The sequence below is a fragment of the Ambystoma mexicanum genome, chromosome 6p (assembly GCF_040938575.1).
Source record: "Ambystoma mexicanum isolate Mex_15411 chromosome 6p, UKY_AmexF1_1, whole genome shotgun sequence".
Classification (NCBI taxonomy): domain Eukaryota; kingdom Metazoa; phylum Chordata; class Amphibia; order Caudata; family Ambystomatidae; genus Ambystoma; species Ambystoma mexicanum.
Window position 1 is genome coordinate 1484262398 of NC_090935.1, and position 15976 is coordinate 1484278373.

At 45.6% G+C, this 15976-nt stretch overlaps 1 protein-coding gene across 2 annotated transcripts in view; it reads left to right on the forward strand.

The window, feature by feature from the left end:
• The window catches only part of LOC138511073 (coiled-coil domain-containing protein 158-like), a 1302957-nt gene that overhangs the window by 709511 nt on the left and 577470 nt on the right, over positions 1–15976 (forward strand). For both annotated transcript variants that reach the window (XM_069626572.1, XM_069626573.1), the window contains exon 6: positions 1698–1807. In XM_069626572.1, the coding sequence (XP_069482673.1) occupies positions 1698–1807 (110 nt within the window). The remainder of the gene's footprint in view (positions 1–1697; positions 1808–15976) is intronic.

The window sequence follows — 15976 nt, forward strand, 5'->3', positions numbered from 1 at the left end:
ATGATCATATTTTGCATTGACGTTAGCTCTAAGGAAGTGTTACTTTAATGAGATGTGTGCAATCATCATTTGATGCCAAGTGAAAAATGAGGTCATCCCGTAGGTCCTGCAATGAATTGTTTCCCTATTTGTTGGGTAATAGCAACACCATTTGAGAAGATATAAAGACTGAAGATACAAAGACTAAGGGCCTCATTATGAGTTTGGAGGTAGCCATGGTGCTATTAGTGCTATGGCTACCTCCAAACTCGGCTCCGGGTTCCTTGAATGAGGAATTACCGAGTCATTCCAACCTTGGAGGACCCGGTAATTCCTCATTCAAAAAACCCATCCCCATTCGAGCCCTAAGACCTGATGATTACACACAGACTGTAAAATCCTTGCAGTGGATAGTTGGAAATTGTCTCTGTGGTTAGAGACTTTTAAAATTGTTGACTTCTGAGCAATTTATTGACCACTTTTAGCTGTGTAAATCTACAGGTTTACGTTCCAGGTGCAAACTTCAGTGATGGATCATCTCCTTTGAGGAGTTTGGCAGGCAGGGCAATGAGTCAGTTCTGGTAGTGCCTGTACAAAACAACCAAAGGCAGGTGGCCAATGGGGATTCTGGTGCCCTGATTTTAGAGATCAGCAACATATCTGCTGCCCACCACTGAGGTCTGTATTGTCTTCACTGCTTGTCATTTGTAAAAATCCCCTGATGAGGCTGATGTATTTTCTGTTCAGTAGATACCATTAGGTTACCATGCCCCAGTTGAGTAAGTCCATAGCAGAATTTTGTGTTGAGAGCTTGGAGGCTTAAGCTCTATAATTTAATCTGTACATGACCTCCTTGCACACCAGGTCTGATATTTTTTAATTTTATTTATTTATGTATTTATAACGTGCCAAAAGCTTGCAAGCATCAGGGCGCGAAAATGATATGACATGTGTTCTAATACGGCGTGGCACACAGATCTTCCTCTAGTTAGGTGGATATGTGACTGTCTCAGAAGAGGAGGTCCGCCTGGTTGGAGTAGCCAAATGGAGGTCTGGGACAAAAATCCACTCTCTTCAAAATAGGTTTGCCCCCTTTGATTCTTCACTCTTTTTACTACCACAATGCATGCTTTCCGTTTTACCCCTTCACAGCGTGATACATTTCCTGTGCTCTCTTCGTGGTTCTTCTTCTGTGCCATTCACACAAAGTTGTTCCTATACGAAAGACAAACCTATTGGCTTTGTCAATGCTTTGGCCAATTGTAGGCAGAAAAAGGCCACGTTCTGTAGAAGAGTCGTTACTGAGACAGACTCGTTAAAGATCTGAGAAAGTCCCAGCAGACAGTTCGGAAAAACAACTGAAGCCCAGAAGCTAATATTAAAACGCTTACAAGATTACAGGAACTAGCGCAAATATGTTATTACACAGAGGAAATCTTCAAAGTACTTTAAAGATATTTAAACCTAGTCCCAGATGGAGAGTTTGGACAATCAAAATAGATAAGTGCCATTCAACAGAACACCTGGGAATATATATTCACAGGTAAGTTACTTGTTCTGCTAATGGAGAATAAAAATATCAACATTGTGGCTCGCAGCATCCTTTTTTAAGAGGGTTGTCCAGGCTCATATATATTGAAAGGTGAAAATGAACCCTGATGGATGGCATTAGAAACATGCTTCTCACTTCATATTTTGGTGCTGTCTATATTTCACAGTCATAGCACTTGCAAAACTACAAGGAGAAGTCACAAGGAGAATACACAAGCTTGAGGAGTTGAAGGACCAAGCTCACAGTCTGGAAAACAGCATAGCAGCAACATCAGAGGTAATACAAAACACTATGTGTAACCCACTAATTTCATATATGTTGAAGGAAAATAAAGTAAGCTATCATGATATGTAACAATTAGCAACATTAAAAAAGTAATGGAGTGGAATTAGAGTAGAAATTCAATTGGCGCAATTACAGCGCAGTAATACCGCTGCAGTAATTGCGTGCAAATTCCCCATTGGGTGCAAAGGACCCAATGGGGAATCGGGAATAGCGTTCACTGCCCAACCCATGATCCGGCAGTAATACCACTGGATGGGTGGGCAGTAAGGCAAATAAAATTGGGCGGTATCCCAGTCGGGATACTGCCCCCCTCGTGATGATGCTGCATATGTTTTAGGGTTGTTATGTTATGTTAACTTGTCTTATACTGCGCACTGTTACCATTGGTATGGTCTCCCAGCGCTCAGTTGATTGCGTGCACTGGCTTGTAGCATCCCTAAGGGTTCGGCCCAGTGTCTGGTTCATTGTTGTATGCAAATGTTTGTTATGTTAGGTGTATGTTTGTGTGTGTTTCATGTGTGTTTTGCTGGTAGATTGATCATGCGCACTGGTTTGTTGTTTGAATAAGGGAAAGGTCCAGTGTCTGGGTTGTTTGTTGTATGCAAGTGTTTATTATGTTAGGTGAGTGTTTTGTGTGTTTCATGGGTAATTTGGCTGGTAGTCATGGTCATTCACACTGGCTTGTTCTAGCCATAAGGGTAAGGACCAGTGTCTCGATTGTTTGTTGTATGAAAGTGTTTGTTATGTTGGGTGTGTGTGTTTTGTGTTTCTTGAGTAATTTGGCTGGAAATTATGATTGTGCACACTGACTTGTATCCGTAAGGGTAAGGTCCAATGTCCGGATTGTTTGTGTTTTGCAAGTGTTTGGTATTTTGGGTGTGTCGCTTGGCTAGCCCATACAGTGTGTATAGTACTTGGGAGGTATGTTGGAGGGGAGCAGGAGCAGGGCGGTTAGTACATTGGCTACTCTTAAAGTTCTTCCGAGCATGTCCTCAGAGCTCATCCAGCTAATTACAATGGTACCCTCCAATTCTTCCAAGTGCATTACAATGACCACCCCCACAGCCCCTCCAAGCTCAACACACTGGCCACTCCCACAAATTCCTCTAAGTTATATTGTGTTATGTTAACTATTCTTGTACCACACATCATTACCATTAGCATGGTCTCCAGGCGCTCCTTTGGGTTTGTGAGAGAAAAGGTTTTGGTATGTTAGTGGGAGGACAGGCAGTGGGACAGAAACTGTGCTTCTACGCTGGTGCTTGGGGAACCAGGAGAAACTTGCGTCCAGGGTGTCAGGTCTCTAGCAGTGTTTGGGTTGTGTGCACTGGATCTATTGTGTCCAGGCGGTTAGCGTATATGGATTGAATGTTTGTTTGCAGCAGTTATTTTGTGATTCATGGGTGGGTTTTGTGTTTCTGTGGAGACTAAGCTGATCCAGAGGATCGAGTGAGGTAGGTGTCTGTATGCTGGAGAGGAGTTGGAAGCTGGAGGTTAGTAGTTGGTGATTTTTGTTTCGGTCCCTGTTGTGTTGTTGGTGGTGCCCACTTGTGCTGGTCATTGGGAGTTGAATAGCCAAGTTTTCAGTCTTTTTCTGAATGTGATTTGGTCTTCCATTGTCCTGATTTTCTTGGCATTGTGCTACGTAGATTGGCAATTAGGGGTGAGAATTCTATTCCTCTGATTTTCCGGTTTTCATATTGTCGCCTTTCGATTTGGAGATTGTCGCTAGATCCTAGTTCTCTTCCTGGATGGTAGTGGTTGATTTCTGCCTGGAGGAATTCGGCTCCTTATCTTTATGGTAAATGCAGAGGTTTTTGAACAGGGCTTTGAACTTATTTTACATTGAGCCATTGTAGGTTGCTTAGCGCTGGTGTGATGTGGTCTCTTCTGTTTAATCTCAGTACTATCCTTGCTGCAGTGTTTTGGATGCTCAGGAATGTTTGGGTGAGTGGTTCTGGCATTCCAAGTAGAGGCTGTTTGCATAGTCAATTCTTGATAAAACCAGGGAGATGATTGCAAGGGTTGTGTGTGAGAAGGAGAGATAAAGCAGCATCCCTCAGATTAATCTTGGGAGATGTAAGCATTTCTTTAATAGCCTTGTCTTGTGGTCCCAGTGGCAGTCTGTTGTCCAGTATTATTACCAGGTTTGTTACCACATTTGAGGTCTCTGGTTCAGTTCCCATGCCTGGTGGCCAGTCCAGCTCTGAGTTTGTTGTGGTGTCCTCTGAGGAAGACATGATTATTTCCGTTTTGCCTGGGTATAATATGCGATTGTTAGTTGTCATCCAGCTGTATCTGTCTGTGAGGCACTTGTTGAGGATGTTTCTCGGGTCTTCAGTTGTTGCTATCTTGATGATACTTTGTGCCTGTCGGGGTCCCTGGATCCATTGGTATATACTTGTGAAACTACTTTACCCCCCACATACCCAATCGTCAATTCTTTTATTTCCCCTCTATCACCCTTCTTTTTCACCACTACCTTCTTAAAATCTAAACCGATTTTCAGTTCATGCAACATCCATATGGAAACAGAACTCTGTGAACATTCTCCATAATCTGTAGCGCCTCCACCCACAAGCACTTCGCTAACCTATCAGCATGAAACCCAAAGCCCCCCCCTCTTCTCTCAATGCTTTCACTTTTGCATACATGCATCCAGTCACCCTCCAGACACTTTTTTATTGGGTGCTACCCACTGTAGGAGTGGCATTTCAACCAGTATTTAACACATAATTCCACCCTTCACAGGTCCAAGGGCCACACCCCTGCTTACACCTGCACGGCTTCAGGAGGTGACGACCTCACTGTGCCTGTCACAATTCTCAGTGCTCTTGCCTGAACTCTGTCCAACAAACCAAACTGAGTTTTGCTGTAACTAAGCTGCAGTTGAACCCCATATTCCAACACACTCCTAACCATTCCAACATACAGCAGTCTCATGCTCTTTTGACACCCCTCCCCCCATTCCTGGCCTGACACCGCCTTTATCAGATTCAGGCGTCCTTTACATTTTGCAACCGTCCTGTCCACCTGTGTTTTCCAATGTAAATGCTCACCCAGAGACACTCCCATGTACCTACATTCAATCGCTTGCTCCAGCACAATCACACGCATCATAAGGTGCAGGTTTACTCTTGTTCTACATCTATGAAACAGCATACAAACTGATTTGGAGCTAGACATCATAAAGCCCCATTTTGTGCACCATCCTTCCATGACATCCAATGTCATTTGCAACTTCTCTTGAATATTAAACCTCACTTGTTTCTCACCCATAGCACCCCATCATCCGCATCGAACCTGACTTTACATCCACACTCCTGGACCTTTCCTATAATACCATCCACCGCTATATTAAAGAGGACAGGATTAATAACGCTGCCCTGAGGAGTCCCATTCTCCATCAGATATTCCTGGGATATCGTATCCCTCACTTTCACACAAAACACTCTATTTTCCCAAACATTCTTCACCCAGGAAAATATATTCCCTTGAATAACTTTCTCCTGCAAAGCGTAGAGCAGACCTCCTCTCCACACCATATCATAAGCTTTATCCATGACTATGAAGATTGTGCCCACCATTTCACTGCAGCTCAAGGCCTCATCAATGTCTGATATCAGAGCAATCACAGCATTCATAACTGACCTATGTTTCCAAAATTCATGCTGGAAAAAACTTAGTTTACCCTCCGACTCCAGAAAGTACACAAATTTTTCACATACCATTTTCTCCATTAGTTTGCATAGAACAGACATCAGGGCTGTAGGTCGATAAGACCTGCAGGAACCGACTGGTTTCTCTGGTTTAAAAAACGGGAGGATTGTAGCCCACTTCCACTCAAGTGGCATCGTACTACTGGCCCACACTATATTAAACAATCTCAACACTACCTCCTAGCAGTTATCCAGTAACTTCTGCAGAAAGACATAACGCAGACCATCCTCTCCTGGGCTAGAGTCCCTACTCCCCTTCAAGGCTCTCCGTAACTCCCACTTAGAGAAAGGCACTTCCATACAGGGCATCCACACCTGCACATTCTTCAACACACTCATATTTGCAATCATGACATTTGTCATCTCTTGACTAGGTGCCACAGAATAATTGCACGTACTATGCACACCCACAAAAGGTACCCCTAAAACATTTGCTTTACTACAATCATCAACCAATTCACGCCCAACCACAGTGAAGAGTGGGATTGGATAGAACTGTCTTGCCTAACCCAAGATACGTTTAATCCACGCCCATACCTCTGCCATACTTGTATCCCCAAAAAGAGCACTGCAATATTCCCTCCAATAATTTATTTTATGTGACCTGATTACACCTTTCTATATGCCATCACATCCTCACTTGGAGCATAAGGCCTTCTGCCGTTTCCTCTTCCTATCCCTTACAACCGCCTAAAATTCTGACAACCACCATGGGACCTCTAAACTGCTTTCTCCGAGCTGCAGCCAGTTCCTCCAATACACTCGGAAACAAATGAACTATCATTTGATTCAACTTTTCTCTTTGGGCGGGCAAGTGTGTACTCTGCACTCCACCTTCTCCACTATCAACCATCAAAGCAGTGCACCTCGCACGAAACCTCATCCAGTCAATTTTTTTAATGTTACAACCCTTGGGGGCAGAACTAGTTGCTATTACAATCCTGACGTTTACCTACAGTGCAAAAGATCCATGTTGGCTCCCCATCTCCCCATCCGCCCTCACTTTCCACATCCACTCCGGCACCAAACTTGCTGAACCTCAAGTCAAATCAATGCAGGACCCCTTGCCTGTAGTCACATCCGTGCTTGTGTATTCTTTACAATCCCACACTCTTCTGCCATCGCCTCAAGTCTATCCCTATTCATATCTGTCACAGGACTATTCCATAGGGTATTATGACTTTTGAAATTACCATAGAATATATACTTGACCCAGGGCGTGCTGTAACGCCCGTATATCAAGGGATTTGCACGGGTTATAGAGGTTGAGCACAATTATCGCTCCATTATCTACTGGTATTTTCATACCTATAAGTTCAATGTCCCCATCAAACTCAACTACTGAATGCTGAATACCACTCTTAACCAAAATACAAACAACACCCCTCTACCTACTGCTTTTTCCTTCCGATACAGCACATACCCTGGAAAGTGAAAGTTGAGATCACCTCTCAACCAAGTCTCCTGTATACACACACTATCTACATCACCCTCTTTCAATAACTCACTCTTCAGCTCTTATCCATTCGCCAATAAACTCCTGGCATTCCACTGCCATAATTTCATAACCCTGAACTATCATGGGTAGTATCACCTCCACTCATCATTCTATGCATATTCCTGTCGGTGAGATTCCCTATCTTCAGATACAGTCTGGCGTGCACTATAAATAAATAAACAAACAAACAAACAAACAAATAAACAAAATCTTTGCGACCCTCATATCCACTTGTAATCTGTCAGATTTCGACTGACACTCAGCCGTCAAGTTTATGTTTGCAATAATAAAACATAACAAGTCCTCCATTCTGACATTAAACCCCTGTCATGGGACCTTGCCACTCCAATGGGTCTGCCACACCCCCACCTCCACCTGTCCCTCAGGGACCTTGGGACTTTTCAACACTTCCTTCTTCTCTCTTACTTTCTGAACTGCAGCAGCATAGTTGATTTTTTATTCACCTTTGTTGGCATTACTTTCCAGATCTCTACTTGCTTAAAACAATCGATATATGAAGCAACGTGTTCACCACCGCAATTACAACACTTTGGCATATCCTCGGTCACACATTCCTTAATATCATGGGGCCCACCACATTTTCTACAGCACCTTATCCTTCCTACATGTTTGTGCCACATAGCCAAACTCTTTGCATTCATAACAACAAAGAGGCTCCGGGACATACTGCTTGACCCTAAAGGGCTGATACCCCAAATACACGCATTCTGGGGCTGCGCTCCTCTTAAACCAAAGTGCCACAGTCATAGAGATAGTGCCTCCATCAAAAGTCTTTCTGCCTAACTGCCACACTTCCAACACCCCCATATCTTGCAGTCATCTCACTTATCATGTGTATTAAGAGAGACTCCATAAATCACACTTTTACATGTATCACCATACTGTTCCATCACAGTTACAGGGTGTTTCCCGAGGCTAGCTAAGTCTAAAGCATTGTTCCTATGTTTCCTCACCTACACCCTTTGCCAACTCTCTCCCTCCACTTATCACCTGCACAGACTGCACCTCACCAATCCCTTTCTTTACCCATTCCGAAATAACAAAAGAGCTAACGCCACCAAGGTCTTTATCAGGCCTAGAAACCTAATGACCACTCGCCACTGAAAATCACCCTCCATTGGCTCCTCCCCAGTTCCACACCTGCTATCATCTTCTTCACCTTGCTGTTTATTGCCTGCCCTGCCAACTTCCTCAACCTTCCTATCCACTGGGGACCTACTGCGGGGCTGATCATTAGTACCAGACCCTGACACCCCTTCCCTTCTCCCCTTGACACTGCTACCCACTAGAACACCTACTGAAGTGTTACCTGTGCCACATTCCCTTTTTATTTCCTCTTTTCCCAATCTTTCCACCACCTTCCTTTTGTGGCCTCTTGTCTGTCACCCCTCCACTGCATTCCTCTGTACTGAGCCTATATATGGTTCTTGATAAATAGAGTTCTATGTAATGAAATAAAAATCGTATGACTTCAATAGGGAGGATGTTACTCCTTTCTATTAGAAAAAGGGACTTTCATGAAGCTACGGCAAACAATATTTTTCCAAAGTCACTCCTGGCACCTTCAAGAGATATCAGCCCAGATGTGTATTCATACTTCAGTTAAGACTCACTTTTCATCATCATCATTAATTCGAAGCAGTTTTGATTAGTGCATAGATATTCTACTAGAAATGTAAGCAAACTTACAAATATACGTGGTAAAATTGCAGAAAACTAGCGTACAGGTAAAAAAAGACTTCAATGTACAAAGTTTTAATTCTCCATTCTGACAGCAAGCATATCATTCAGAATTGAGTGTTCCAAACTAATGACCAAATCATTCACACCCCTAATATTTTCATCAATATGAGTCTTACTAGAACGTTCATGGTATTAAATCTTCCTTTTGAAATATTTACTAAAAACATATTTGATTAGCAAATACATACAATGAATTCACAGCCGCAGAAATCATCAGAACTCCATGGATTATAGCGGTTTCTAACAAGCCAATCAAACTTGTTAACCAGAACCAAATCGATACCCCCTGTTATTTGGGATAAATGTACAGCATTCAGATCCCAGAAGAGCACACACCGCATTTTAAGGCCATAGTGTCCAAGCCATTCATTCCGGAGTACCATGGTGTTTATAGCTACCTGCACATGAATTATCACTGAAAGGGAAATCAAGGTGTCATTTACCACTCTCTCCAGTAGCAGGGATAGTTTCAGTGTCTTATCATGGTTAAGCTTAATGCCCATGCCAGACATGAAACATCCCAGACCTTCAATAAATGTTTCCCAACAAGATTCTCTCTTGTTTCAAGGGGGCGGTGGCTCTTTGGAAGGGTGTCTGATTGCAGGCAGGACATATCCATTTTTGTAAAACATTTCATCCGACAATTCGGAACAAGGGATATCAAACTACTAGCAACATTGCGTAATTTGACGCAGTTCCCAATCCAAAATGGAGGTCGCGATCATGTGTGTAAGATAAACATGTGATTGCGACGCCACAGAGGAGTAGGAATACATTGGTGGAAAAATCAACAAGACGGTTAGCATGCCGCCCGCAAACTAAACAAATAGATAAACCACAAAACAGAGAGAACCAGAAAAAAAGCAGCCTCGTAAAATTTCTAAACATTTATTTTTTGTCAACCAAACTATTCCTTCCAATTTTCAACAATAACGCATTAGCGAACCTAGGCAAAGTAGAGAAAGTGAAAGTCACTAAAATTATCTCCTCTCTAAATCTGCCTAGCTTCTGCCATTTAGAACCAGCAGGTAATTGGGAAAACTTAAAGTCAACTTTAAAACTAATTAGAAGAAAAGCATAATGTGAGTAAAACTCTGTTTTAACTTTACTCATTACAAATGAAATAATCTAACCAAGAATATCCTTCCAGGGGTGCCAACTGATTAAACTATGCCAAAACCGGGTAACAACCGATTGCAGTGAAAAACAGCTTTTACCAAATATGAGTTTGCCTTCTGCCTTTGTATTCAAATAAGGAGTTCATTAAATTTCATTGTATCTGAAACTAAAAGAATTGTTTAAGGGGCCGATTCATGGAACAAACGTGCGCAAAAAATCTCAGCGCAAGCTGGCACAAGGTGGCGCAAGCGTGAAAAAGCAAGCACACGCGTGCGATTCAAGAAAGGGCCTGCACATGTTTTCCACTGGTTGTGCACCAAATCCGTGCGTGATGCACATGTCATTGCAACAACCCTAACGCCGTGCGCGACGCGCACAGGTAAAGCGCACAACGTCGGCGCACACACCAAAAACGGGGCGGGTCATGGGGCGTAACACACGGAATGGGGAACAACCCATGAAAAGAAGGCGTAACTGGGGAAATACTGCAGGGAAATACACAGAACGCCCACACACACGCGAACAACTCGTATTCATGGATTCGAATACGGGAAACAAGCGCACGCTAAAAGACGCACACAGGCGTCAACACGTCCGCCACAGGAAGGCAGGCGTAAGCCTCCCCGCGCACTGTATAAAAGTGCGCCCAAACAACAAACACGCATATACATCTACGATGAATGCCCCATTTGTCGCAGCACTGATTGTGGGACATGGCAGGAGGAGGAGAATAGCCAGGGCCTGCATTTTTTCCCCCTGGATTAGCCTTTTTGGGATGCCTGACAACCAGGTCTATGGCAGGTATAGGTTTCCACCTCGTATCATCCTAGACCTGGTCAGGGAGTGGGAAGATGATCTTACATCCCCCACCCTCTGCTCTCAAGCATTGAGCCCCTTGGAGAAGGTGCTCAATGTCCTGCATTGTTTGGCCACTGGGTCATTTCAGCGGACTACTGCCATAGAAGGGGGTCTCACAGGCCACGCAGTCACGCTGCCTACACCAGGTGTTGGCAATCATGACTGCGCACCCCTCAGTCCGCAGGCACATATACATGCCCAGAACACCCGCAGAAAGGCAGGCCGTAGTCCAGGACTTTTACAGAGTGGCACACTTCCCCAACGTGCTCAGTACCATAGATTGCACGCATGTGGCCCTACGTCATCCTAGGGCCACTGAGCACATCTATCGAAACCGCAAGCACTGGCATTCCATCAACGTGCAGGTGGTATGCGATGCAAAGGGAATCATCACCTCTGTCTATGCAAACTACCCGGGCTCCACCCATGACAGTTTCATATGCAGAATGTCCGCCCTGAGCTGGGCCGTGGAAGCTGGGCAGCATGGCACACATGGCTCCTAGGTGAGTACAAATGCCTGTGCACATGCATGCATGTCACACACAGACAAATACACAAACCCCAATAATTACAACCATTATCACCTCTCCAGGGGACAGTGCCTACCCTCTGAGCAACCACATGAGGACGCCAATCCGGAACCCCACCACACCACCCCAGCTAAAATACAAAGCTGCCCATATTGCAACCAGGGGCATAGTGGAGCGCACATTCGGAGTGCTAAAGTCACGCTTCCGCTCCCTTGACCTCTCTGGCGGGCAGCTACTCTATGCAACCCCAGTAGTGTGCAGGATCATTGTGGCACCATGTGTCCTGCACAATGTTGCAACACGGCAGGGCATACCGGTGGACATGGTGGTGCCCCCACATCCCCAACCACAGGCACTGCCCATGGGAGGGGATAGGGCACATGGCGAGGCAGCCCGGACCCAGCTTGTGGCTACATTTTTCACCTAAACTCCCACCCCTGCGGAGTGCACACAGGCCTGGCACATACCAGGTGACAATCGATGATGACAAAGAGACAGTCAACTGTCACAACCTTACCACCCTGAGAATGTTGCCATACAAGTGCTACATTATGTGCATCCCTAGCTACTAAAACATGAACAATCGTGTGTGACCAAAAGGAACACATGCAAGGTGTGCATCACACACTCCTGCAAAACAGGCCATCACAATCCCTGGTATGTCATCCAAAGCCTCCTAAACCACATCACCCTTGTTTGACACACCATCACATGGCAAGCAATAGCAAAAGGCCAACACATTACCAATAATAAACAAAGTGACATGTGATAAATGGAAATTGCCTTCACACAATTACGCCTGTCATGGAATCTGATGAAATGACTGACCAACAACCTCCCACACAGAACATATCAATCAATGCCTGTTCACATGCAAATTGGCCCAGGCAAAATCCCTACTCCTGAATACGTGTGCTGTGTGCATCTCCTCCAACACACTGCTCAGCACACAGCATAGTGACGAGCCATTGTGACAGAGACACACCTTGAGCATCACATGAAAAGGACAAAATAAACAAATAAATAAACAATTGACACATGTACAAGATCCACAAATGGTCATAGATCATGTGGTGCAGGGACACAGTGGTCCCCAGAAGGCAAACTGTGTGCACATTTGGACATGGAAAGGTGGATGTACATGTGGTGGAGAATGGTGCGACTGTGTGTGGCCAGTAGGGACATGCACTCAATACATGCATGTCCAATCAAGTAACCATCAGTGTCCTCTACACATCACATGTGAACATTGCCCATGTGCACACCCCAGCATGGCAAAACACACCAATCCCCTCACACCTGAAAGGTAAACACAACACAGGAACAGGCATTCACCAGCAGAACACATTATGTACATAGGACACCACAATAACAGGGTACCCATCACATTGCAGGCCACGACAACTGTCCAACAACCAAACACCCTCCCTCATTCACATATCACCAGGACCTACTGAAAAACCGTGTCTGGGGTATGTAGCCTTCTTCCCTGAAGTCTACCTGGCCACAGGATCAACCTACCCTTTTGTCTCCATCAACCACTGTGTGTTTAAATAGTGTCCAGCACGCTCAGAGGCCACCCTGACTGGCAAAAATACCAAATCGAAGAGAACTCAAAGGAGCCAAACACACAAGCCAGCCAAAAAGCCTGTAGGCAGCAAAAAACACTTGAAGAGTCTCCAGTAGATGACTTGAAGTAGCAGTAAATTTCAAAGCACATGTACAAGCACAATGATGGAACAACCAAGTTAGCACACTCAAACAATGCTACAACAGGATGTGTACCATTTTTGCTACATAATATACAATGATGCAGCACCAACTGATGGGTAGTGTCACTGCTCTGGTGTCCACATGCAGGAGTGGCACAAACCAACCACCCCCTCCGCGGTCTGGGCGCCTGCAAGGTCAAACTTACACAGGCCTCTGAGACCATGGTGGGGAAGGAGGGTCAGGGATATGTTGACTGGACAGGCATTGGTATTCTGGATAACCGGAAAGAGGGGAGTTGGATTGTCAAGGGAAAGTAGGGAAAAGACAAAAATCTACCATTCACAATAACACATACTCAATCAGAAAAGCCATGTACATCATGCACATTGTACCAAATGACTCAAATGGAAGTCAAAGAGAGACTTATCTCTGGGGTGAGTGCTGGCCTCCTGCCTGCGCACTCTCAGGTCCGGTAACAGGAGCAGGTGAATGCTGTAAAGATAGTAAGAGTTACTAATCTGTGTGTGTCCATAACACATACACACACCACCATACATGCCCCAAAGCAACTAACTCCTCCACTAACAAAAACTCTTGTCTGCTGCTTCGTACCCATACATAAGACTCCCCCGTGATGGTTCATACACTGCCAATGCAGGAAGTCAGGCGCACGTGGGCACGTGGCAAATGGAAGAGCAATGTGTCAAGATTCACACATCATGCAATGGTCTCTGGGTAAGCAGCTACCACCATATAGCGAGGTACGACTTCAGTACAAGTAGTGTTCTGGCATCCCCCAAATAAATGAGGTAGTGCATGTGTCAATTTGAACATGCAAATGATATGCACTGCACACCAGTCTGTCCCTCGCTGTGTCATGGATGGCACTCTGTTAAGAGTGGCACAGGACACCCAGGAAGGGTTTTGGGCAGTTGTGCCGAAGTAAGGTGGACAGATAAGTACACACACAGCTGAAAGCAATGAGAACGAAGAGTAGACAAGTGTAGCAAGGAATAAGGTACAACAGAATGGATTCCCTCTAGGGGTGTATGCAGATATAGGAAAAGAGTATTCCACGGACCTTAGGAAAAACTCTAGCCTTCTGCACAGTTTGCTATAACAGAGGCCCAAGTGGTTTGCTCATGGCTTGGAACAACAGCTATGGGTGTCTGTAACGTAGAAACGAGACAAGGGAAGGGGCAGAGGTTGCCTGACGGAAACCAACAGACAAGCTCTGTACAAGGGGTCTACAAACAGAACAAGAGAATACACTAACAGACAAATCCAGGAAAAAGGAAGTCGATAGCAAACTAGCAGAAGGAAATGAAGGGAAAGCCGTATAACAGGATTGGATAGGGATAAAGAACAGAGGGTTGAAAACAAGGAAGAAAGCAAGTGAGCAGCAGTCAGGAAACAGGGGGACTGCAATAACTGAAAGTAAATAAAGTAGGTGAACTGTTGTGGATAGCAGAGGACGTTAGGGTACAAGGTTGAAAGCTCAGAGGAGCAGGGAAACAATGAGCAACCCCAAAGGAGCAGGGCTGTAAGGAAGGGAGCCCAGAGGGAAAGGGTTTAGGGCAGCGGAGTAAAGCAGACTGCATGGCAAGGAGCCCAGAAGGGCCGGGCAGCAAGGAGTGAGCCCAGGGGAGCAGGGCCACTGACTGTGGAAGGCTGCAGAGGACTGTAGAGGGCTGCTAGGCTGAGAACCCAGCGGACAAAGGCTGTAGGTAGTAAGCAGCGGAGCGTGATCGGCTGCAAGGTAGGAAGCCCCGAGGACAAGGGCTGTTGGCAGCAGAAAGAAGCAGGCTGCGCGGCAAGGAGCCAGAAGGACCGGGCAGCAAGGAGTAAGCCCAGAGGAGCAGGGCCGCTGACTGTAGAAGGCTACAAAGGACTGTAGAGGGCTTCTAGGCTGGAAGCCCAGCGGACAAAGGCTGTAGATTGAAGGCAGCGGAGCGTGATCGGCTGCAAGGCAGGAGCCTGGAAGACAAGGGCGGAAGGTAGCAGCGGAGCATGATTGGCTGCAAGGCAGAAGCCCAGAAGGGCAAAGGCAGAGGCTGGAAAGCAGCATAGCGTGATCGGCTGCAAAGCAGAGAGCCCGGCAGGGCACTGGATCCAAAGCAGGAGTAAGGAGGAACCACATCCAAAGATCCGTAGCTCAAAGCAAAAAGGTGCCGGAGGGACTGTAAATGCAAGAGACTGAGCCCCTGCAGGCAGCAGCTTTTATACCACCCTGCCCAGCACAGAGGCAGGCTAATTGGTCGCACCTGGATCAGCACACCTGCAGACAATCGGCCACCTCCCTCTCTGTTCCTGAGCTGGTGGAAGCAGAGGAGCTCCCTAGGGCTTCTGGGGATTGTAGTTCTGAAGATGACGAATAGGAATGGCCAGGAATAGATGGTTATAGCCAAGTGCATTGTGGTAAGTGTAGTTTGTTGGGAAAAATAGAAAAGCACCAAAGTCTCGCAAATGGGAAATAAAGTCCATATTGATCGCAAATGTATGCGCCCATGGCGCAGGCATGACACGCTGGGTGGAAAGCAACTTGCCATTTTTCCACCAACTCATCTTAGCTGTACTATGTGCTTCAACACCAATAACTGTCCAAGCTCACCGTCAGTGGCGCTACTTAGCATGCATGTGCAACAGGCCTAGTGGAAGGTTGGCTGTGGTGTGTGCCCCTTGTGCTGCTCACCTTGCATGGAGTTCCTGAAAACACGTCTGCTTCTGTTGGATGTATGAGCACAAGATCTGTGGCACTGCTAGCGCACACATGCGCTTGTCTGAACCACCGAACATGGCCAGCTGCCAGACGTACACTGGCCCATGTCTGCCGGCAAAGGTGATCTGGAGGCTCATTCTCCTGCAGAAAGGGCACAAAACACAAAATTAATGCAGGAAAGTCACCTGTTTGTGTCTCTTCATGCTGCTTGTGACTGAACCTTGTCAGAGACGTACATCA